Source organism: Pezoporus flaviventris, unplaced genomic scaffold, assembly GCF_033815535.1.
Source record: "Pezoporus flaviventris isolate CSIRO_AGI_PZ_B2104156 unplaced genomic scaffold, CSIRO_AGI_Pfla_v1 ptg000007l, whole genome shotgun sequence".
In the NCBI taxonomy this organism is placed as follows: Eukaryota; Metazoa; Chordata; class Aves; order Psittaciformes; family Psittacidae; genus Pezoporus; species Pezoporus flaviventris.
The window spans coordinates 72,940,609-72,963,611 of NW_026892555.1; the positions used below are offsets into that span (position 1 = coordinate 72,940,609).

At 37.8% G+C, this 23,003-nt stretch overlaps 1 protein-coding gene across 7 annotated transcripts in view; it reads right to left on the minus strand.

The window, feature by feature from the left end:
• Positions 1-23,003, minus strand: part of SEMA5A (semaphorin 5A) — an 831,366-nt gene that overhangs the window by 680,155 nt on the left and 128,208 nt on the right. For all 7 annotated transcript variants that reach the window (XR_009742648.1, XR_009742649.1, XM_061449193.1 and 4 more), the window contains one exon: positions 17,859-17,904. Coding sequence is in view for 5 of the 7 variants with exons in the window: in XM_061449193.1 (XP_061305177.1) it covers positions 17,859-17,904 (46 nt within the window). In the remaining 2 variants the exon portion in view is untranslated. The remainder of the gene's footprint in view (positions 1-17,858; positions 17,905-23,003) is intronic.

The window sequence follows — 23,003 nt, forward strand, 5'->3', positions numbered from 1 at the left end:
CTCTTCATTCTCAGTTTTGCCCTAGAATGAGAGTGCTGTGGTTCCATAACCCCTTCAGGCAATCCCAGTGAGTCCTTTCAGTGCTCTACTTCATCTCCCAAACTGATCTTGCTCCTGGCGCTAAATTCCTGCCTCCTCCTCTGTGCCATCACATTTGCATGGTCCTACAGCAAGCTGGTTACAGTGAACTAAAATGATCTAAAAACATTCACCTTTTCCTTACAGACCAGAAAAGTAAGAGTGGTGTGTGGGAGAGGAAGGCAACAAACAAAGCAAGAGAGAATGCATAGGAAGGCTGACATCCCCAATTAAATCAGATCACATTTTCAACCTAAACAGCTTGGCCACTTGAGGATCTGTTAAACGGACACTACCATCATTCTCATCACAAATGAGGAGTTTTATTTACTTATAATTTGAAAACATTCGGTGATCTTTTAAAAAAAGTTATTGGACCTGAAGAAAATACGAGGCTCAGACACTCAAAATTAGGGAACTATTGTTTGGATGGATGTAGTCTCAACTTGCAGGTAAGAGGGATGGAGATAAAGAAAAACCACTTCTACACATCCTTTCTCTCTGCCAGTATCCACAGCAAACCTGAGCAAGAAGACTTCGTATTTAAGTAATTAAACTGACTTTAAAATAAATACATCATGCCTTGCAAGTCCTACTGCTTGTAACAGAAAAGAACTAAGTAGTCAGCATTTTGAGGACTACTTCTTCAGTGTCTAATGATGGATTTATGATTCTGTCTATGAATCTGGAAATACCAAATGATAAGGCAAAGACATCCAACATAAGGCTGTTCTTTATATGTCCCTCTGGCAGAAGAGTAGCCAGACTTCTTGATGTGTCAGATATAAAGCCTCTTTTGACATAAATCTGAATTTTGCCCTAGTCAGGATTACATGCTTAAGCCTTCAGTATACATAATGAAAGACTGAAGCTTGAAAAAGATCAGTACACTTTTATGTCTTCAAGTTAAACTTTCATATGTTGCAAATTATTTTAATGAACAGAGGAAAGAAGAGAATGCAGTGGCATGTGGCAAGCTCCTACAGGCTATCCAGCTGTTGAATAAAAAGCTTAACATTTGAGGACTATCATCACCATCCCTCTAATCTTTACCATCCACGCTGTCAGGGTATTATAGTTTTCAAATAGGAGAACGAAGAATTTCTAACTAACATTTAAGGAGCCATAAATTCTCCATTTATTGAACTTTAAAAGGTACATGGGACATAACATTTTGTAATTCAAACCGTCAGAATTTAAACTTGAAACCAAGCTGTCTGAACAGTATTTCGTAAAGACCTTGTTATAAGAGGTGCAGCTGATAATGCAACTTCATGTACTTGTATGCCATCATTCTATAAAATAAAAGATCTAGAACCTGAGCAGAAAGATTTCATAAGTAACCTTGAAACAATAATGATTGCCTTTCTACAGCCATCCTGTACACACCTAAAGTTGAGGAAGTAAGGATAGACATTTAGCAAACAGTATCACCTAGATCTATGGATACCTATGGAAAGTTTGCTGATATTGATATACACTGCAGAACACCCATTGTACTCATAATTGTTGCTAAGAACTAGACTTAATGCTCTGTCTACGTAATCTCCTTCTCACTGATGGTTTCAACTTCTGCGTACTGTCAAAAACTGGGAGATCTTACTGTAATGTGAGACATTCGGCCCAGGTATATGAAGACACTGGATATTCTTCAACCGATGAAAGAGAGTTTCTTGAAAAGAATTTTCTTTAACTTTAGAAATGTTGAATATTGAACAAAAATAATCAGTCCTGAACTGCACAGAGAAGAATGCTAGAAATAGATAAATAACACCTATGTTGATTTCTTTGCTGTGAAGCTTGCATGTAAATCTGTGCTGAGAAGTCCTACAAGATTATTTTTATCATTTAACATGGCTTTTTTGTAAAAACAGGTTTTAAATGTGAAGTTTGTGTTTTGTCTTGGATTTAAATTGCTCAGTTTACTGGATTACTGAATTAGAATGTAAATTCGGGCATAGGTATTTAATACAAGTTTTGTACTTTTCCCCTCTAATTTTCCATTTCCCCTATTAACAGAAAGGAGGCAAAGGTTCACAAATTTAATGAAGTTTCTGGTACCTAGTTCCACCTTCTACCTGGGGTCCCTCCCACTTATGCATTCTATATGCATAATGAATTTACAGGAGGTACAGACATACAAGAAGTTTACAATAAGACACTTTTTTCCATGGCTTATGGACTCCTGACATTACCACTTTATCAGTACAATCATAATTCTCTTCTCTAATCTCATCCTGCTTGTACTTTTCTCTACACAAATTCTAAGGACACAACCCTGCTTGTCATTAAATAACACCAATAAGAATTTTTAATGTATTTTTCATTTTGTCCACATCAGAAAGTTCTGTAAACAGACAAAAAATTCTATTTTCACAACTTGTTTTTAACATAAGTCAGTAAAACACTAGAATCGTTTTCACATTTGATGTAGCTCTTTCATAGTAGTTTCTGGCCAGCTACTTCTAATGCAACCTGTCTGCTCTCCTCTTCCTTAATTTTTTTAATACTTTCCTCTATCATGTGTAAAATACAGTTGATGCTCTTCTCTGGAGTATGGACTCTTTGCTTCTTCCTGGATATAAGTCCTATCACAGAGTCTTGACTACAACCAGTACAGTAAGTAACAAGACAAGCTTTTTCTCAATATTATATTTTCCCTTGTCTATTTAAGAGTTAAAAATTCTGAGATCTCTCCCTTCTAAGCCCAGAACAAATATCCTCTGTGCTTGCCTGAATTCCTGACTATGATCGCAGAGTTTAAAATGGCAAGACTAGAGCTGGACTAATAGCTCAGTCTTATAAGAACATGTGGAAGCCAAGAATGATTCTGGAGAGAGGGAGAAAGCTTCAAGAAGAAATACTGTAGGGTTTTTACACACACACACACCCCTTTTTTTTTTAATAGCAGTAATTATTATTACTGTTATTTTAAGCTTGTGGAGCCAGGATAGCATTATTGTTAAAATTCCTTGTATAAGGAATAATGATAGCATGATAGCAAAAAGAAACATCAAGTGTGATAAGCTTTCCAGAAATGGCACCAGAGGTCTCATGCTTTCTACCTGGAAAAAGGAATAATCTAAAATAGACGTAGTATTATACAGACAGGAAACATTTAGGGTTGCCACTGACTTATGTGTGGGGGATGCTCCCATCTCAACAATATTATATGCCTTTTCTTCTGAAAATTAATAGCTATCCATTGGGACATATGAAAAGCTTCCATTCATATAAGTATTGAACCTCAAGCACTGTAAAATAATGCAAAAAGCCTCTTGAAAGAAGAAAAAGTGCTAAAAATTTCTTCTAATCATTAGGTAGGTACTAAAGCTTGTCAAAGCATAACTAGCTATGCCTATTAAAAGCAGTAACCTACCCCCAGTGTTAATCTGTTCATAAATCAATTGCTCATGTGTATTCAGATCCCCATCTGTTCTCCAAAATTAATGTTTTCGTTCTTATTACACCAGACAGTCCTGCAGGGTTGACACCACCATGAAAGCAACCTCAGCTCTTTCTCTTTGTCTACCAAAAGGATTATTCATCAAATTTCCAATCAGTCAGCTCATTTTTATAAGCTATTTTCAGGATTCTCTGAGTATTACCAAATATGCAATTCAACATGATAGACTGCTGGTACTAGCAATATGACATGGGAAGGGAAGAATATATCCTATCACAGATGGAGTCTGTAAGGGTGGCATTTTTGTTTTTATTTTTGTTACAAGACTTTAGCAGAGTGGTTGCACTGCATAAGGCGTACATGGGAGACAAACAGGAGCACACTGCCACTGTCCAAGTCATTTCTTCAATGAGAGGCTTATTTTTCCAGTCCAATTGTCCTGTCAGTGATGACAGCAACAGCAGCAGAACTTATATGAGAAACTAAACATTTTCTCTGTGAGGGCCTTGATTTCCACTGTCCTGAAGAATTAAACACTCTTCATCATCTCAGGCAAGTAACAGAGGTCTCTGCTAATTAAGCAAATAACAAATAAAAAAAAAAAAAATAACAAAAACCCATGAAAAACCCAAACCCCAAAACGAAAACAAGGCAATTCACTAATGTAAAACTTGCTGACTTACTGCAGGAACCTCTAACAGCCTATTTGCTTTCAAGAGAAGAAAAAGTAGATTTAGATACTCCTTTTACTCCTTCTTTTTTTTTTTTTTTTTTTCCTAGTGTGAGGTATACCAGACATGGCTTGACTGCTTTGGAGCCTATGTTGCAGAATTTGTCTTTGTCCTCCTCTTCTGGAAACATCAGGGAAAACAAATTCCAGTAGAAATAGGGACTCGACCAGTATCCCTGTGGTTATCATAACAGTGCATTAACATCAGAATCAGTAATTACAGTATTTATAAGCTTCCACGCAGTAATTACACTGTCTGTTCAACAGGCATTTTAAAACGATGTCTAAACCACAGATAGGTGAGATAAAGGATATCTCAACATGCCTTAATTAACACAAACATCTGCTACTCCAGTCCCATGATACTAGCAAGTCTGGTGCATAGTGTACAAGTCCACACTACTACAGCTTATACTGTTACCAAACCAAGCACTAGACAGATTAATGCATCCCCAGTATGCCACATAGATGCACAACCACTATGGTGCTTCTAGCAGGATCTATGTTGAACTGTAAGGGTACCAGCACAGCATTATTCAAACCCACTCACCCATTCATCTGTCAGTCTTCCAAAACAGACATAAACTGCAAGATATGAGTTACAAAACGTCAGCTATGTCACATGCGTGTCAGCGTAACAACCCCTATGAGCACGAGCAGCGCACTGGCCTGTGGCCGCAGAAACATCCACCCAACATGAGCATTCTCAATACTTTTCCAAGTTTCACTACCACTTTACTAGAAAAGCATCTCAGAGCTTGAATTAAGTATCTGCAAAATGAGAAAAACCAAAGAGTCTTCTGAATTCTACTGCTTACAAAACTCAGTTAAGCTACAGAAGAGACAGGTCCAAATCCATGCTGTGAATCAGATGACAAATAAAACCAGGAGCCAGAACCTTGCACAAAAATGCAGTATGGTAGCTGCTAGACTATTAACTCTGTTTCACTTTCCAGTTCTTGCTTTCTTCTATGTTTCACTTCACACAGACAATCAAAAATGTTTACCAGCGATATGACAAACTACCTCTGCATGAGACAGAAAATTAGGTAAGCTCTTCCAGTAGTCTAATGTAGTATATATTTCACTGGCCATCTCTACCCTGTTTTATCTCAGAATAATGGGCATTTCTGTGACTGAGACTGATACAGTGCAGTCTTCCAATTTACCTTCATTACACTTTATTTTAGTTAAATTTTGCTTTGGGGTTGTGATGGCCCCGAAGTGAGTTTCAATTTAGATGTATTTAACACTTCTAAAAATGGGGTTTGATAAATTTCTGCCCTGCCAAAGAAGAGCAGGTAAGCTTATCAGCTGTACTATTATACATGAGAAAACCAGCAGTGGTTTCCCTACAGGAGCAATCTGGGAATCACTTGATTCAGATGCTCTTTGTTTCAGTTTTCAATTTCCTACTTTTGGTACTAAAGATATTTTTATTTAAGTAGTCCGTTTCACTGGCTGCAACAGTCTTACATTATTTGAGAGGCCAGCTACAGGTAACAGAGTGATAGTTCCGGGCTGTGTGATCCCAGCTGCAACATACAACATGGTGCCCTGACTGCAGATGTAGGACTTGTAAATAACTTCAGACAGTCCCTGGGTTTTGCTCAGCTCTCAGCAGACTGTGTTTCAGCCAGGAAGCTTGAGTGACTACACCCAGGATCTGCACAGCCATTTACAGATCTTTGTAAAGAGGTGCATCTGGAGAGTCTCAACCACCTGTTCTGCAAGAATTTTGGCTCAAAATTATGCATCTCAGCCTGGTAAACACAGCATTAGCCTTTCTCCTTCAGTCTGCTCATCAGATGTTTAATACTGTCTCCAACACACTCTCAGTCTTCTCTGCCATTGTGATTGGACAGGTTTTGTCTCTCACCTTTTTTGATGTGGGCTGGCTTCCAGAGATGATTTAGTTTTCTGACCATTTTGTAGACATTTTTAACAGGCTGTTTTTCGTGCAATGTAACCAGCCAGACCAGTTGTTCAGGAAGAAACTACTGGTTTTAATCCTCTTTTCTCCCCAGATTTTATCTTCCAGAGCTCCATTTTCTGGCCTACGCTGACTAAAGCTCTTTCACCTCCTTGACTCTGATTCACTACATAAACCAGATTCAATTTGTGCATTTTTTGGAAAAAGTTACCTCCAGCTTTCTGGTACTTTTCCTTCAGCTGGCTATTTAGAAGCAGTGGGGAGTTTATGCATGGCTGGTTCTCCCAGCAAGAGCTTCAAGATCCTTTCTGTTCTATTCTGCACTGTACATACACCTGCTGTTCTGGAAGTCTGGCAAATATTACTTCTTCACAGATAAAAACAAATACCTTTTTTTACTTACTTCTTGCAGTAAACAATGAACTTTTCCTTCTATGATCTCCCTGGCTCCATCTGCAAGGTGCGTTCGCCCTACCATGACTGTTGTCAGGCTAAAAGATGTGTTTTCTTCCCAATACACAAGGGTGATTGGCAGAGACAGGCCTTCCGTAACACCAGCCTGTCCATGAGTTTTGTATGTCGCATCCACTCTAAAATGCTTTTACAGTGCCTCAGTCTGATTGGATTCAGAGTGATTAATTCTTTTCCTCTGTTCCATTCTGTCTTGTTATTCATCTCTGCAGCCTGCAAGTCTCAGTGAGAATGGCCCTTCTAGAAACCAGGTTATCATCACACTACCCATTATTTGATCACAGATGTTAATGACGTTTTCACAAATTTAGTGACAATGACACAAATATTTCTTCAACATTTGCCTGAGTAGACTTAGCATTCTTTATTCCCTTGAATCATAGAATCATAGAATTGTTAGGGTTGGAAAGGACCTTAAGATCATCTAGTTCCAACCCCCTGCCGTGGGCAGGGACACCTTACGCTAAATCATAGCATATATTAACATAACATTATGTTAATGTGCACCTACATTAAAATGCAATTGTACAATGAATAACTTCATACATTTTTCTATGTAATTTTACAGAAATAAGAATTACTTTTTTTTTCCTCTCCAATTAAAAATGAAAGCAGTTCTTCCTTTTTGTGTGACATAGCTGGGTGTGAAGCAGAAAAATCAATAAACTACAAATTCTAATGAAATAATATTCTTGGTTTACACAGCAAGCCTCTTTTGTAGATTATTTGGACATGATTTTCATGCATCAGTTCCCAGGTTTCAACTTTCCTTCATAGCCTCCTTTACCGGATAGCTAAATTATTACAAGAGTGTATAATTTGAATATAACTTATCATTGTTGTAGTTGATAGTAGCGGTGGTGATTTGTGTTGTGCATTGGTTGCTGGACTGTTCTTGTCTCAACCCGTGGGAGTTGCACTCTTTCAATTCTCCTCCTCATCCCTCCAGGAGTGAGGGAGAGCCCCCGCAGGGTTGGGGGGGGCCTCGATTGCTTCCAGCCCAGCACCACTCACTGGGATTGAGTGACCAAGCTGTCTGGCTGGGGTTTAAACCACGACAATAGCCCAGAATCCACATGCCAGCAGAACCTCTTCTTGAGTATTTAGTTAGCCCCATGCACTTGACAGAGAACCTAAGCACCTAACCTTAGACTCCAAGTTCCATTCTGAGGTCAGTCACCTAGAAATATTGTGAAGGAGCAGGCAGGTCTAGACCCCACGGACCAAGAATAATTCCCAAATGTTCAATATATTGAATTGCCCTCTAAAGGCCATAATCTTCCCATAAAGCAACCAAGAGAAAGAATGCAGTGGTTTATGACATCAGTTTTCAGTTTGTCTGTGTCATGGACAATAGGGACAACCTGTTTTACTGGAATATGTGGATCACTTGACAGGCAAATAAGTGCCTGTCACTTATTCTTCAGATAAATCCAAAATAGCAGCTGAACCAAAAATTTTATAAAGAAATCTTGTATATATGTCTAACAGCAGATATTCCAAAACACATCTAGTTTTCAATTTTAATAAATACATTTATTTCCATAGTTTAACATGATTTATCACTCCCAGACTTGACAACAGAAGCATCATATTGTGGTACAATCTGGGATGGGTAAAACAATACATGTCAAAAAAGAAGAGAACATCTACTAAAAACAGGGGAGGGAAAAGGCAGTAGCAAAATGAGGATAGGCAAAATGAAGCAAAAAATTGTCCTAAAAGATTAGATAAACCTATCAGAAGAAAATTCAAAACAACTTTAGTCCTCTAAAGTAGAATGCTACTCATCACTTCCCTTAGGTTATAGCAACAATTGTCTGTGTTTCTCACCCTGAGCACTGCTGCTTTGTTTCCTTGAATATTTCAGAATCCTATTTTTCCTTACTCGCAATAGCAAAAACACTAGTCTCCTGACCTTGCAAAAACTTCCACCTCTTCCTTAGGGATGAAGGAAGCAAAACTTTTTGCCCAATGGAAACAGCCAGTTCCTCCCACAGTTCAGCAGCTGCGTGCGTCCTTTAAGAGCACTGTGTCATAGGCTCCTTAGAACTCAGTGTTGATATATATATATGTGTCATGATTTAAGCCCAGCCCTAAGCACCATGCAGCCTCTTGCCTGCTCCTCCACGCGCCCCTGGCAGGAAATCAGGACAGGATCTTAACTTTTTATGTGGCAAGCGGACATAAGACTACTCCACCATCTTCTCTTTTTCTCAGTTTAAATGTTGGGGTTTTTTATTTCATGGTCAATGTGCAATGGCAGGGGACGCTACGGGCCACACAGTGCCCTTAGCTAGGTACTGATGACTGCTAACATAGAGATGTAAGCTGAACTCACCTCCTATATGCAGAATTACCCAGAAGCATCTACATCCATTAGCCCAGCAGAACTGCTAAATGAATTTCTGCAGCACTATGAAACACAATCCTCTCTGTGACTGAAGATACACCCTTAAGCCTACTCCTGGAATATGCATGGTGTACAAACCGGGGTTGAACTCGAATTAGTTGTTACGGGCCAGAACAGAAAATGAAGTTCCATATCAGAGCCTGTAAGCAAAAATCAATAATCATGTTTGCAGATTCCGTATTACAGAGATAATCTCTTTCAAAGCATATTGCATAATTCCATCTCTTTACTAAATTGCTCAGCCTTGCAGCATCTAGGTGTCAAAGAGCTGAAACCCTTCCTCAGCAACTGTTTGTAAGAATGAAGACTATCTGCCTTCAGTCTATATATTAGTATTTTCTGCTTTCATTTTCTGCACAACCTGATAACATTCCTGCACTTTCTCAGTATAAAGGCTACATGCAGAGAGGATGATTCTCAAAGGAGAGCCTGTGTCACTCCACAAGTATTGCACTGTTGTCACAAAATACTGCTTTAATCCAGAATTAGCTGAAGTATGCCACAGTCCTGTACAGTTCAGATACTTAGAAAGCAGCAGCCTGATTACTCTTATGCAGCTGAATCGGTAAACTCATGTTTGTAAAAATGTAAACATGAGCACCACCTTCTTAGAAAAGACATTTCCACAATTACTTGTAGTGCATATAGTGCAGTCTTGTTGACCACCAAACATTCTGGCAAAAAATTATCAGAAAGGGCTAAATTATACCACTATAAAATCCACATCAGCTGTTTCCTGAACATCTGCTGTAAAACGTATGCACATACCTTTTGAGATCACCTCTATTTCTCATGAGAACAAATGCATTTATATTATATAACAAGGTGATCTAGGCTTCCCCTTTACATTAGAAACAAAACACAAAAGTTTAATACCTCAAGAAAAGAGAAGCTTTACTCCACTGGAAGTGAAAATTTTTTGTACCTATTTACTGTGAAACCAGAAAAAAAAATACTACAAATGTACAAGAAATGCAGCCTAACAAGCAGAGGTACGAAACCAAAACTAGGAATAAACAAGCTAAGCTGCTCTAGCTAAATGGATGTGTTCAGACTCATTTGTCTAGAAATGCATTTGCATTTATATTTCAGTACTGGCACAAAACAATGACAGATACAGCAAATAAATTAAAAATGACATCTCTGCCTGGCTTTCTTTTTCTTCTCTTTTCCTCCATCTCCCAAAATACTAATGCATACTGATAAGTCAAAGCAGCAAGAAAGCCCTGTGAATTTGTCAATATTCTTCTGCTTCACTTAAACTCCTTCTAAGTTTTCATGACAAATTTCAGCTGTACTGAAGAGTAGGCAATTACATATTTTGGAGACTAAAACCTTCCAATTACATAGAAGCCAAGTGTAAATGAGTAACAGAGGTGAGCAGAAGAGGAGTCATAAATCCAATTGGCTGCCACATATGCCCTTTATGTAGTTTTAGAATGGTGGTCTGTATATGAACTCAGAACACAACACACGCAAAAACCTCAAACAAATAGAAACGACATGTATCTACACATATAAGGGTGAAAAATCCCATGCATAGCAATAATATTCAGAATGAAGGGTGAATCAGTATTTGGCCAAATATGACCACAGATGGTTTCAGAACAGCAGCCATCTTCTATGTTAGCATGCAGGCGAATCTACAAACACCAGCTGTTTCAGTAGCTTTTTTTTTTTCCAAGAGAAATGACCACTGTCTGCTGGTAACTGATTTCCCCACAAAATACACCATAAAGTGAAGATCAGGATTTGTGTGATCTGACTTGTTTTATATGGCTTGAGGAAGCCCCTTTCAGCTGCAAGCAAAAGAGGTAATTTAGGTACATATTAAAGCAGCCACCAAGTCCATCTCTACTTGCCACAAAGGACTTGCTCTGGCTTCACAAATACTTCTTAACTCTTCTTTAAATTCCCATTTGTCTAATGTAATTATTTGTGGAGCTGCTGTATAGTAAAATCCAGCAGTCTGCCATCAGAAAAGTATAAACAGGAGAAAGAGGTACTGTATAGAACTGGCACTGTGATAAGCAGATTGTCCTGGGTTCCTTAAACCACGATACAGATGTACTGTGCTTTGCCTTTTATTTTTTATTGTTTTAAACCCTGTTCTCAGCACCACCTTATACAAAAGCTAACAGCTCAAATGTCTCCTTGAGTTTTGCTCACCCCTAGCACCCAAGCAGAAGTTTGCACATGCTCTATCACCTTTTTTTCACTCTGTAACTTGCTCACCTCAGCCTTCTTTGGGAAAGCTGTATGACCACTAGTTGCTCCCTTCACTTGCAAGTTTTCAAGGAACTTGGAACAGCATCAAAGGTAACACTAACTTATCTATCCAGCTTATCTATTTTCCATTCCTACATCCCAGATAAAAATGTGAAGGGCCCAAACAGAAATCATGTTTTGGTGGTTCCCTTTACATAAAGAAGGGGGAAAAAAATCTGTAATAAGAGTGAGGGAAATAGAGTATCCCTCCCTAAGTATAAAGGAGAAATCAACAGAGGGGGTTTCACTTTTTTGTTTGGTACCACATACACCTTAGGGACCCAAAGAGAATGTTAAATCTGAGTCTGCTTTTAATTTCTATATTGCCAACCTACAGCTGATACAAGTTGACATCCTTAGGTTGGTTTCCTTATGGCTTCAAGTAGGAAATCAGAGAAAGTTTTTCTTGCTCTCCTTTTCTACACGAGTAACTTCACCTCAAAATAAAATGATAAAACATTAGGTTTGTTTCCTGTATTTCACAAGTCAGACATCTATTCCATAAATAGTGACTGAAAGTAACATACATCACAAAAAAAATAAATGTACTGAAATACAGTGAATAAAAGTTTTAGAAAAAGCATTATGCTGCCTTTTAAGGGGTTCTGTTTATTTGGCAACTCAATAAATTAAGGCAATTAAAAGACTAAATATTAGCTTCCTTACATTTTTCTCTGAAGTTGTTGATTATAACTGAATGTTTTTATTATCAGCAAAAATTAAACATTTGATTCTACATGATGACTTCTTACAAGCTTGAATTTTGTTCATAGGACTGTCCCAAAAAATGAACCGTAAAGAAAGTCTGACTCATTTGCACCTCTCTTCAAACATCACTTTCTCTAGACTGGGCCAAATACCACCTTAGCTAAAAAGATAGACTAAAGCATGAAAGTATGTCATGAAAGACTCAATATGATCTCATTTTATAATAACAATAAGCCATTTTTATTTTCAAAATGGGATTACAACCCTGGTAAGCATGTGATTCATAAAGTCAGATTTCCTCTTTGTTTAACCAAGATAAAAACAAAATATATATTCAAAGAGTACTACAATTTACTTAACTCATTATTTAGCATACAATCTAGCCATTAATGACTCATATAAAAGTGAACTATCATAAGTAATGGGTAATCCTGACACTCTAGACACACATAAACACCAGCAAGGATTCTCTTTGATAAAAAATAATTTTCCAGAGTAGCTCCTTTTCCTTACAATTCCTAGATCCAATCTTGCCTTTAATTCCTTGAATACCTCCTTAATGGGCATACCCCCCATACCCATATACATATATATATAAGCCCAAAGTCTCAAGACTCCAGAACTTAAGAGTTGAATAAAACATGTGAAAAAGAACCTCCAATCTTCTTATCCTGCATAAAGAATGTAATTTAAATCTTGCAGTAAACGAGGGGCTAAAATTGCCTTTAAAAATGGACTTTGAGGTATGTGTAGTTCTAACTGAAAGATGTGCAGATTCAGCATGAGAATGAAATCTCAGGAGATTTATGTAACTACAGGATCAGGTGGAACAGGCTTGTATTCAACCTTCTGGGCATCTCAAATAGAGATCTCTGAGAATAGGCTTCCTAGCATAGACGGAAGATGCCCTGAGAAAGACAAACTCAAGCATGTGCCCTTTAAACGCTTTAATGATACGAGTTTGTAAAGAAGTTCATCTTATGGATGAACTAAAAATGCATACACTCTATCAGGTTTGTGAAAAGCTTATACATGCTGGCTTGTAAGAATGTTTATGGCAGCTGTAGCATACACATTTTTATAAGCCAGCATGTATTAGTCTTTCACTCTTTACAGATACATCAGCAAACATAAAAAAAAAAAAAAAAGGTGAAAAATAGATACTTGTGAGAGTCATTCTCTCCTTCTACCTGATGGCAAAGCTCCATTATTAATCCTGACATCAGCCAGACATTGTCTTTTCAAAAAACATGTTTGAGAACAAATCTATTCACTTAACACTACTATTTAGCTTTCTGGTTTTATATTTTAAGGAACACAAGCAAGTTTTCAGGAAATCCACCTTTCATCTTGGACAATACTTTTATGGATTATTCTACTATTACTTAAGGTGAACAGTAACAAGACAAAACTTGCAAAACAAAACCATGTGGAGTGAGGCCTTCTACAGCTGTGAGCCTCCTATTGCTGTGGCAAGAGTTATAAAATATTTGTCCTTCTACAATGACAGTCCAATGAGTGCTTCTTTCCTAATCCATAATCGCTATACACACATTGTTCCAGCAGTCAACTTAGAACAATTTGAATCTTAGGCTTCACCAGCAAGAGCTTAAAAGGCTTTTACTCGCTTTATTCTCTTTATTCTACCAGACAAAGGAAATCGCTGAGACACATCAAATACGGGTTTGCTACAGACACTACCATATGAAACTTGCTTACTCAAACAACATGCTACAAAGTACAGGGCACAGAAATATCACATGTAGGATGACAACTTTGATGTACCCACAATGGGCAAACAATGTCTCACTGCACAGGCCTAGCTCACATTTAGACACGCTTCCTGTCTGATGCAATCTAGTAGCACTCTAAGCCTCACTTTTACAAGGGATTAACTTTCACTGAACTGATGGAAATGTACCCTTTTAATACATTAATCTCTGTTCTGCGTTTCTCTTGTGAGAACTTGTATTTCAAATGGCTGTCTGCTTTTGCGGGTTTTGGGTTTTGGTGGCTTCGTTGTTGTGCTGTTTTTTAAAGGAAGGTTATCTTGTGTTTCAAAAGCTGTTTTCCAGGTATACACTTGCAGAAAACAGGACACACATGTTTTGTCCAAAAATAATTTCTGCAGAAGTTTATCAACAAGGAGTCGTTATTTTACTTTATTCCTTTTTAAAGATCTTTCCTATAATAAGCCAGTATCAGATAATATTGCAGTGTCTGATAACATTCCAAACAAATGCTTTTTTAATAAAATATCACCTCAAAAATATACAGAAATTTCTAAACAAAAGACTTGCAAAGATACTTTTGTTATACCTGAATGACTCTTACTGTTCCAGTTTGTTACATGCAAGATGAAGCCTTTTTCTTCATAATAGCAATGTGTGGACAAACTAATGACTTCTTCCAACAGACGCTTCAGCATGACAGATGAGGAAAATTGTTTTTACAAAAATAACTAAAGTGCGGCAATGGTCAAGATTAAGTGTTAGGTATTCCCTTTATTTTCTAGATAGAAAACTGCTATAAGAAAAATTAAAAAAAAAAAAAAAAATTCAAAGCATCAATGTAAAACTCAAACAGTTATAAAAGTCTAACTGAAATTGTAGAAAACGAGTATGCAAATTGTAACAATCATCTGTGCTTCCATGCTGGAAGCATTTGCTGTGCATAAAGTCAGCAATTTTCCTCTTCCTTCAGACACACAATTGCAAAGCTAAAGCTTGAGCAATTTTCTAAAATAATGAAACGACAGGTGTATAGGTTGTCTTGTTTCTAGACCTTTTGTATTGTTATTGTGCTACAGTGAAAGCCTCTAACAGCTAGCAGTTCACCGTGTGCTTTTTCTTCCTAAGGTGAAAACAGTTCTGTAGCTTGTGAAATATCTGCATTCTTTTACAAAGGCTGATTCATGCAAAGAAATCAAAGTGAGCTACATAAGTAGAATTAAACTGGGGGTTTTACATTATTATAACAACAACTGTGTGGAGAAAAATAATGCAAAAAGTTCTTCTGTCTTACTGTCTTACATAAAGACAGCCCCTCCACAAAAAAAAAGAATATCTGCCTAGCCCATACTGCATTAACAAGTTAAACCACAGTACACTTTATTTAGCCTGTAAAATTCCATCATTCTGCTTTGCAAGGATTTAATATAACTTTTACTTTGTTTCTCACTTTTGTTTCTACCTCCCTTAACCATAATAGAGTTTCAAGTTTGAAAGATCTGGAGCTTTAAAATACTGTAATTTTTAACTGCTAACTTGGTTAACTTTACATCCTCTAATCTTATTCAAAATACTTCTTTCATCACATGTGAATGAGAGAAACTTCACCTGTCCTAAAGTTTCAGAAATCAAAGTTTACTCCAATTATACCTGAGGTAACCCTACACATGATGTCGGGATCACTGGCAATGCAACTAGCATTCTGTCATTCCAACAAAACTTGTCTGAAAGGTCTGTAAACCTCAGTGAATCATTGGGTTAACATACTTTGGCTCTAGGTGAATTTCAGGTTGGTAGCTGGTAAATTTGAGTTCCAAGTTTCCACAGGAATGGTTACTGTTTCTTTCATTACTAGAGCTTTCACACTTTCACCCTCATGAGACAGAGACTCTCTTCATGTCTTAACATTTCCCAACAAAGGCTGAAAAAAGTTGTGCATCTTTATGACTAAAGACCTGTAAGAAGTTTTCAGACAAGTAACTGCCAGTAATAATAGCAGCACTCACTTCTGATCTTGGCCTGGGGTATCTGGGTGGGGGAGCTAAAGAGCTTCTTGAGAACATTCCCGAGCCTACTTTTATGACTGTAAGATCAGTGATTGATTTCATACTTTCACACCAGATTAAAAGATGACCTGAGTGTGTTGTGTAATGAGTTTGGGAGTCTTAAACAACACACCTTACATCCTGGCTTACTTGCATCAAAAAAAAAGGCTTCAGCCGTCTCACAGCTAATTTGGAGCTGCCATAACTGCCACATCCTGGCATACCCAAGGAAACACATCTTTTGGATAAGGGCTGCCCTGGGGCAATCTCATAGAACCAGAGGGAAACGGAGGGGACGAAGAGGAAGATAAGATCTGTAAAGGACAAATATGAAGAAGTCACAATGGTAGGTTTGAAAATAAAGGGAAAAAACATGAATACTTGGGGAGTAGGTAGGGGTTATAAAGATGTGCGGGTGAAAAGGAAAAAAATACATACTTGGGTTTTGATTTAGAAGCATAAACTCTCTAAAGAGCTGTAGAAAGAGTTTCAAAAATACAAACACAAAACAGTGGTGCTACAGCACTGAAGACTGAATAGGAAATTTTAAACAGTCTTCTCAAGTTGACACATGGAAAAGGGTTCTGCACATTTGTAAGACCAACAAAACCTAGCAACCTAGTATCAACATCAACAGTATGATTTTTGTCCTCATTTTGTATTTTTGGCAGACTGAGGTGGGAGGGCATTTGTTTGAGTCAGTCAGCACAATTATAAACCTCTATAATCTACAGATTTCTCCCTCATTAGTGAATTCAGCCTACTGATACTTATGCTAACACAGGGCAGCTGTGAACTTCAATCTATGATTTAGCGGAATAAACTACAATAACATCCCCAGAGACCTCTGGGAGCAGCCTCGCAATAAAGAGTCTTCAGGACTAAATTATTTGCCAGGATATTGAGTATGTTACATAAGGTAAAAGTGGGCAGTCTGAATTCTGGATATAAGAAGTGCTTGGTGCTTCACAGCCTTAAGCAATAGCAACAAAACTGAATATTTATCAATACTGCAATTTTGGTTAATTATAAGACAACTTCAGATCCTATTTCTAGTAGTCTGAGAGAGCAAAGGAAGTCTGCAAGCCTAATTAAAGCACACACAAGATGTTCTACAAATCAAAAAGCCAGCTTTAACCTGAACTCTTTTTACTTTTCCATATTCAACTGTACAGCATTACTTAGTGAAATAATAGGCACAGTCCTGAATCTAAAGCTAGTTAATTTTAAATTGCATAAATGAAAAGATTATGAAAAAACATACATTTCTATTGCATTGTGATTTTATATTTCCATACCTTAGCAAGTCACCCAACTTAATTATATTTACTAAAACTACTCCTAAAGACAGGAACAGAAGAATGCTGAAGGTCAGAAATTATAAGGTTAAAAATAACGAAGCAGAAAACCAACAAACCCCAAGCAAGTAACTCCGCTCAGAATACTGAAAGAAGATGAGGTTGCTGATATATGGAAGTCAGGTGAAGTTCAGGATAAAATAAATTCATCAGGGATTCTCACTTACCTTTCCATGAAGCCTAACTGACTCTAAAAGGCTTTGTTTCATCTTCCAAGCTCTAAACAAGTCTTAAACTATAGATAGCTGTCTTATTTACAAAACAGAGATTTTGATACCTGTGTTCACACTGTATTTCTTTCTTGAAAATATGCTGTTTCATTTGCTTAATTTAACTTCTGTAAATATGATAGATTTTTAAAATTATATTATTTTTTAAATATATTTTTTCTATAATAAGTTCTGAATACAGAAGCTGCACAATAGTAAGTGCATTTTTCTAAGAGAAAATTACCCTCCTTTCCAGCCTCCATTTTTATAGATTCACTCTAACAAAATCACAGCAGAGTAACGTAACATCAGGTCTGTATGGCCTGGGACAAAGGCTAATCTGGAATTAAAATGGATAATATGACTTATATAATAAGGAGCCGCAAAGAGGACAAAAACAGATGCATACTTATCTGTAGCTATGAAGCTTATAAATATCTTGATTATCTTTAAAACATCTGCTTACCTACATCATGCAGAGGAACTACGGGAACAAACATAAAACATACCTGTATTAGAGAGAGATCCTCAAGCTGCAATCTGAAGAGGTAGTTTCTGGAATACAAAAAAAGTAGATAAAAATGAATTGTTACTAGTGTTTAAATAAAAACATAATGAATATAAAAGACGAAAAATTAAAAAGTGACTGGTAGTCAGGACTCTCAACTCTTTCAGGACTGTCTTAACGTACAGCCTTTTGGGCTAGGGACTTAGGCAATTTCTAAAACAGATTTTCACCTTGAAAGAGTGGCTGGATATGAATAAATTAGATATTTATACTGCAAACATGTATGTCTGAGCTGTTGCTCCAGTCTTCCTTTAGAATCATTGGGAAGAAAAACTCAGTGCTTTGGCAGATCCGTGTGACCACTGTCAGATGTCTAAACAAGAATAAGAGGACAGGGAGATTAAAGCCATCCATTTCTCCCCATGACGATGGAAACCTTATGCAATTAGCTGAGTCACAGATGGGCAAAGTTTGAAGCAAAGGATCTCAGTATGATGGAATGTCTGTAGAAGCCACAGTTTTCACAATTCTGATTGAAGTCCTGTCATACCTGGTCTGATTTTTTTCCATGTACAGCAGGAGCTGAATACAAGCCAAGCATATTTTTCAAAAGCCCATGCTTTCATTGCAAAAGGCTTTCTCACTCTAGATTTTCTCTACAGCAGTATTCCTGCGCCTGCAAAACTTGGGAGGAGTGCAGGCAAACCACGAATAAGATGTGACACAAAGGCATTGCTTAAAACCTGGGGAAGCGATGGTCAGGACTGTAGTTCTCTATTAATTGCTTTAAATGATCTCGCAGGGTGAGAAACAAAAATCAACTGTGTCTAAACCTAAAAATAATTCAAAACATGTATCTCAGAAACACAATCACTAACATGGCCAGTTGCACGGGATGCAACTACGTGCGTTTATTTACTGATTCTGGTACATAAATGCTTTACTTAAATTGTGGATGTACAGGAATTAGGTCACTAGTCCTTCCTTGGAATATTGCTAAAGAGAGTTACTCAAAATACAGGAGACAGGCTATTAAGGGCAAGAAATCATGAGAAAGTAAAATAAAGACAGAATATTTGTTATTCGCACAGGTAAATCATCACAAAGAAATAACTAAAATACTTGCTTTTGAGTCATGAAGAGACCTGAAGTGAGCAAACAAAGAAAATAGTACATTGCAGGATAACATTTACACAAAGCTTCACCAACAAGCTACATGCAAGTTGACATGACTTTCACTGTACATCAGAAGTGATGCACACAGTATAGCGTACCTGTACTCTGTCTGTAAGGACAAAAGATATCTTCATATCTGCAAAATGTCTTACCTCAGGAGGGAACATAAATACTTAGTCTGCTCCTCAACTCGCTGCATATAAGCTTCCATCAACCATCCTCAGTTGTGCTTCTTTCACTCCAGGTATCAAACTTAAAAGAAACCTACAACTTTTTTTTTCCACTTACAGAAGTAGAACAATCTTTTTCTTCCAGAGAAACCGAACTGCATCCGCAGGAGGTATAAACTGCTTTCTTAAGTTAGTGGTATCAGACTCACAGAAGTGGCACATAAATGCCCATCTGTCCTGGGTGCAGCAGTAGCAGTCATTTTTCTCCTTGGTAGCTGGTGTAGTGCTGTGTTTTAACTTTCGACCTGGGAACAGAGCTGATAACACCGATGTTTTGATTTGGCCAAGGACTTTGTGAGCCTCATGCTCTGCCAGGGAGGAGGGGAAGCCGGGAGGAAGCAGAGACAGGACACCTGACCTAAACTGACCAAAGAGGTATTCCATACCACAGCACGTCATGCCCAGGACGTAACTGAGAGTTACCTGGAAGGGTTAGGACTGCAGGGCTGGAGGAGGTATTGGTCGGCGCTTGGTTGGGTTTGTTGGGGCGAGTTATCAGTCGGCTGGTGGTGAGGTGTTGTATTCTCTTCCCTTGTTATTTCCTTTATCATTATTATCATTGGTGGTAGCAGTAGTGATCTGTGTTATACCTTAGCTACTGAACTGTTCTTATCTCAACCCGTGGGAGTTGCATTCTTTTCAATTCTCCTCTCCATCCCTCCGGGAGTAGGGGGAGGGCAAGAAGGGGGGGAAGTGAGTGAACAAGCAGTCTGGCTGGGTTTAAACCGCTACAACATTACACTCTACAAATAAATGCAGTCTCTGATGTAGAATAAATGAGTAGATACCATGGTCTCACACTTCTAGTTTTAAGTCAGTACTTAACGACAGTGTCATGTCAATCTCATCTTGAGATATCTACTGAATATTTATCACTCATGTAGTATTTTAAGCCATGTCTTTTTACGGTCTTTCACCCTTACATAATTTCAGCCTATAAAAAACAAGCTATTGTCCCAAACTGTGAAAAATTCTAAATTAATAAATATTTAAACACAGTGTCAGCCTAAAGAAAAACAGAGGTCGAAAGTTTTGTGGGTTTATTTCCTTGAATCCTATGCAATAGAGCACAGCACTTCAACCCATTAATATATCCACTGTGGAATTAGAAATACTGACTCTTTAAGTGTTAAGGAGACTAAAATGTCTATATTCATGTGAATGAGCCAGGAGTCAGAGCTGATTATTGAACTTTTTTCAACTTCTTGTGGCTATCAATAACCAAGTAAAATATTATTTTTAAATAAGCCAGCAGAAATAAAATGGAATAAGGAAAGCAATGTGGAAAACACAGCAAGACATTACCCCTTAGCAACACAGAGGTAAACTGGGCAAATGGACACCATGTGGTGACTGTGACTACGTAAATAACACTGGGATAAGTGGCAAACTACCCCTCAGAGAGCAACCAGAGCTATTCCTACCTGTGGAAATCCTTAGGTCCCTGGTTTGATTCCAGCTTATTGGAGTGGGGAGGGTAAAAGAATGTCTCTTTCACAGGTTGACCACCCGACAAGGACTAAGGACTTTTGTTATATACCTCCCAAAGTATAGAGGTGGTGACCACACTGGGAACATAAGCCAGATCAGTTTCATGATCAATGATTCTATTGTATTACAAGTCATCACCATAAAGTACAATGAGACAAGAACCTTCGCCCAAGCCCCACACTTGAAAAACACTAACGCAGCAAATACCGGCTTGAAGTAAGGTACGATATACTGAAACTGTGAGATCAAGAGGAACAACTTTGAGAGCAAATAAATCAGCATTGTGATGAGTGACTATTAATCTAAAACAATGGATGCTTATCACAAATACAATTAGACACACTCTGGTCAGATCTGTCGTTATCTCAACACCTCATGCCCCACGTTGTGCGTCAAAAAGAACTGTCCTGGTTTAAACCCAGCCACTTCAGCCCCTTCCTCCCTCTTTCTTTCCTTCCTCCCCACCACCTCCCCACTCCCAGAGGGATGGGGAGGAGAATCGAAAGAATGTAACTCCCACGGGTTGTGACAAAAACAGTCCAGTAACTAAGGTATAACACAAACCACTACTGCTACCACCAATGATAGTAATGATAAGAGAAAATAACAAGGGAAGAGAATACGATACCACCCACCAAACATGCCTGACCCCAAAAGAGAGCCCATGCCCTTACGGGTAACTCCCAGTTACCTCCCCGGCATGACGTGCTGTGGTATGGAATACCTCTTTGGCTAGCTTGGGTCAGGTGTCCTGTCTCTGCTTCCTCCTGGCCTCCCCTCCTCCCTGGCAGAGCACGAGACTCACAAAGTCCTTGGTCAGGGTAAACATTACTTAGCAAAACCTAAAAACACTGGTGTTATCAGCTCTATTCCCCGGCTGAAAGTCAAAACACAACACTGCACCAGCTACTAAGAAGGAGAAAAATTGACTAAACCCAGGACAGCCCACTTCAGTGAAACTTGCAGAACTAAATTTAGCTTTACAAATGCAATAATTTAACATCCTAAGGCATGAATCTTTAATATGCAAGAACTATGAAAGGACATATATGAGAAAAATAAATTTTTAAAACCCCGTGCATGACAGTAAAAAAAAAAAAAAATCAAACCATCAAACCCCTCCACCCCACCCCCACCCTTGGAAATATGATATTAATAAATCTGGCAGTCCAAAGAAAAAAATCACTGCCAATTTTCATGACATGCACTGATCAAGGGAACAAACTGACAATTTTCATTCCATTATGCTGCTCACGAGACAGGCAACAATATATTTTTTAACATGTTATTGAGATAATGCCCTGGGCTGCCATTTTTCAACCTCTAGTTAGCTTTATTCTAGCGCATTTATGCTTTAAGGCATAAAAAGGATTTGAGATAAGAATGACCAAATAGTTTCTGAAGCATAGATACAGACCTCTTAGCACGTAGGCCTGTCTCTTGTCCACATATGGTGGTAATAAAAGCAAGAAAAATATAGCTTTACATGTTAGAATTAAACTGATTTGACACTGGTGGTAATTGGTAAACTTGTTTCCATTTGGTGTTTAATGAAAGAGGAAAGCAAATATGTTACACAAATTTGCAAACAGAAGGATGCTAATGAGAAGAAAACACAACTAACTCTGAGAAAGAGCAGCATCCTATACTCCTTAAGATAGCCAGCAGGCAATATGCATTTTGATTTATATTCACAGCACTGAACAACTTTTTTAGCTGAACTATGATAACTAAAACTTGTTAATTAACAGCATGCTCAAACCAATGGCAAAGACTTCCACTGCTATCAGTGAGAACTGAATGAAGCACCACAAAAAGCATTCTCCGGTGACCTCCTTGAAAACAATGTATTTTGATCTATTGCATTGAACACATACAATATGACTACAGATGAAGGTATAAAACTAACCTTCTGTATGTTACTAAATAAGTTGATGACAAAAATCAGTTGAAAATTCATACATATTCAAAAGCACAGCATGTTAGGAATGGTTGTTAAATCCAGCATTTTATTCCTTTTTTTGTGAAATGGCAAACTGTAACACAACAACAATAAATATTGTTGCATTAAACACAGACATTAAAGGAAGTTAAGGTGGCACATAAAAATTAGGAAAACATGCTATAAAATAAGCTTTTGAAAACCCATAGGATAGCAAACAAAAAACCCCACCCCAAACCCTTACAGGCACCTGCAATTGAAAACCTGAATTAATAAGCAGGGGCTGCAGCAAACTCAAAAACTCAAG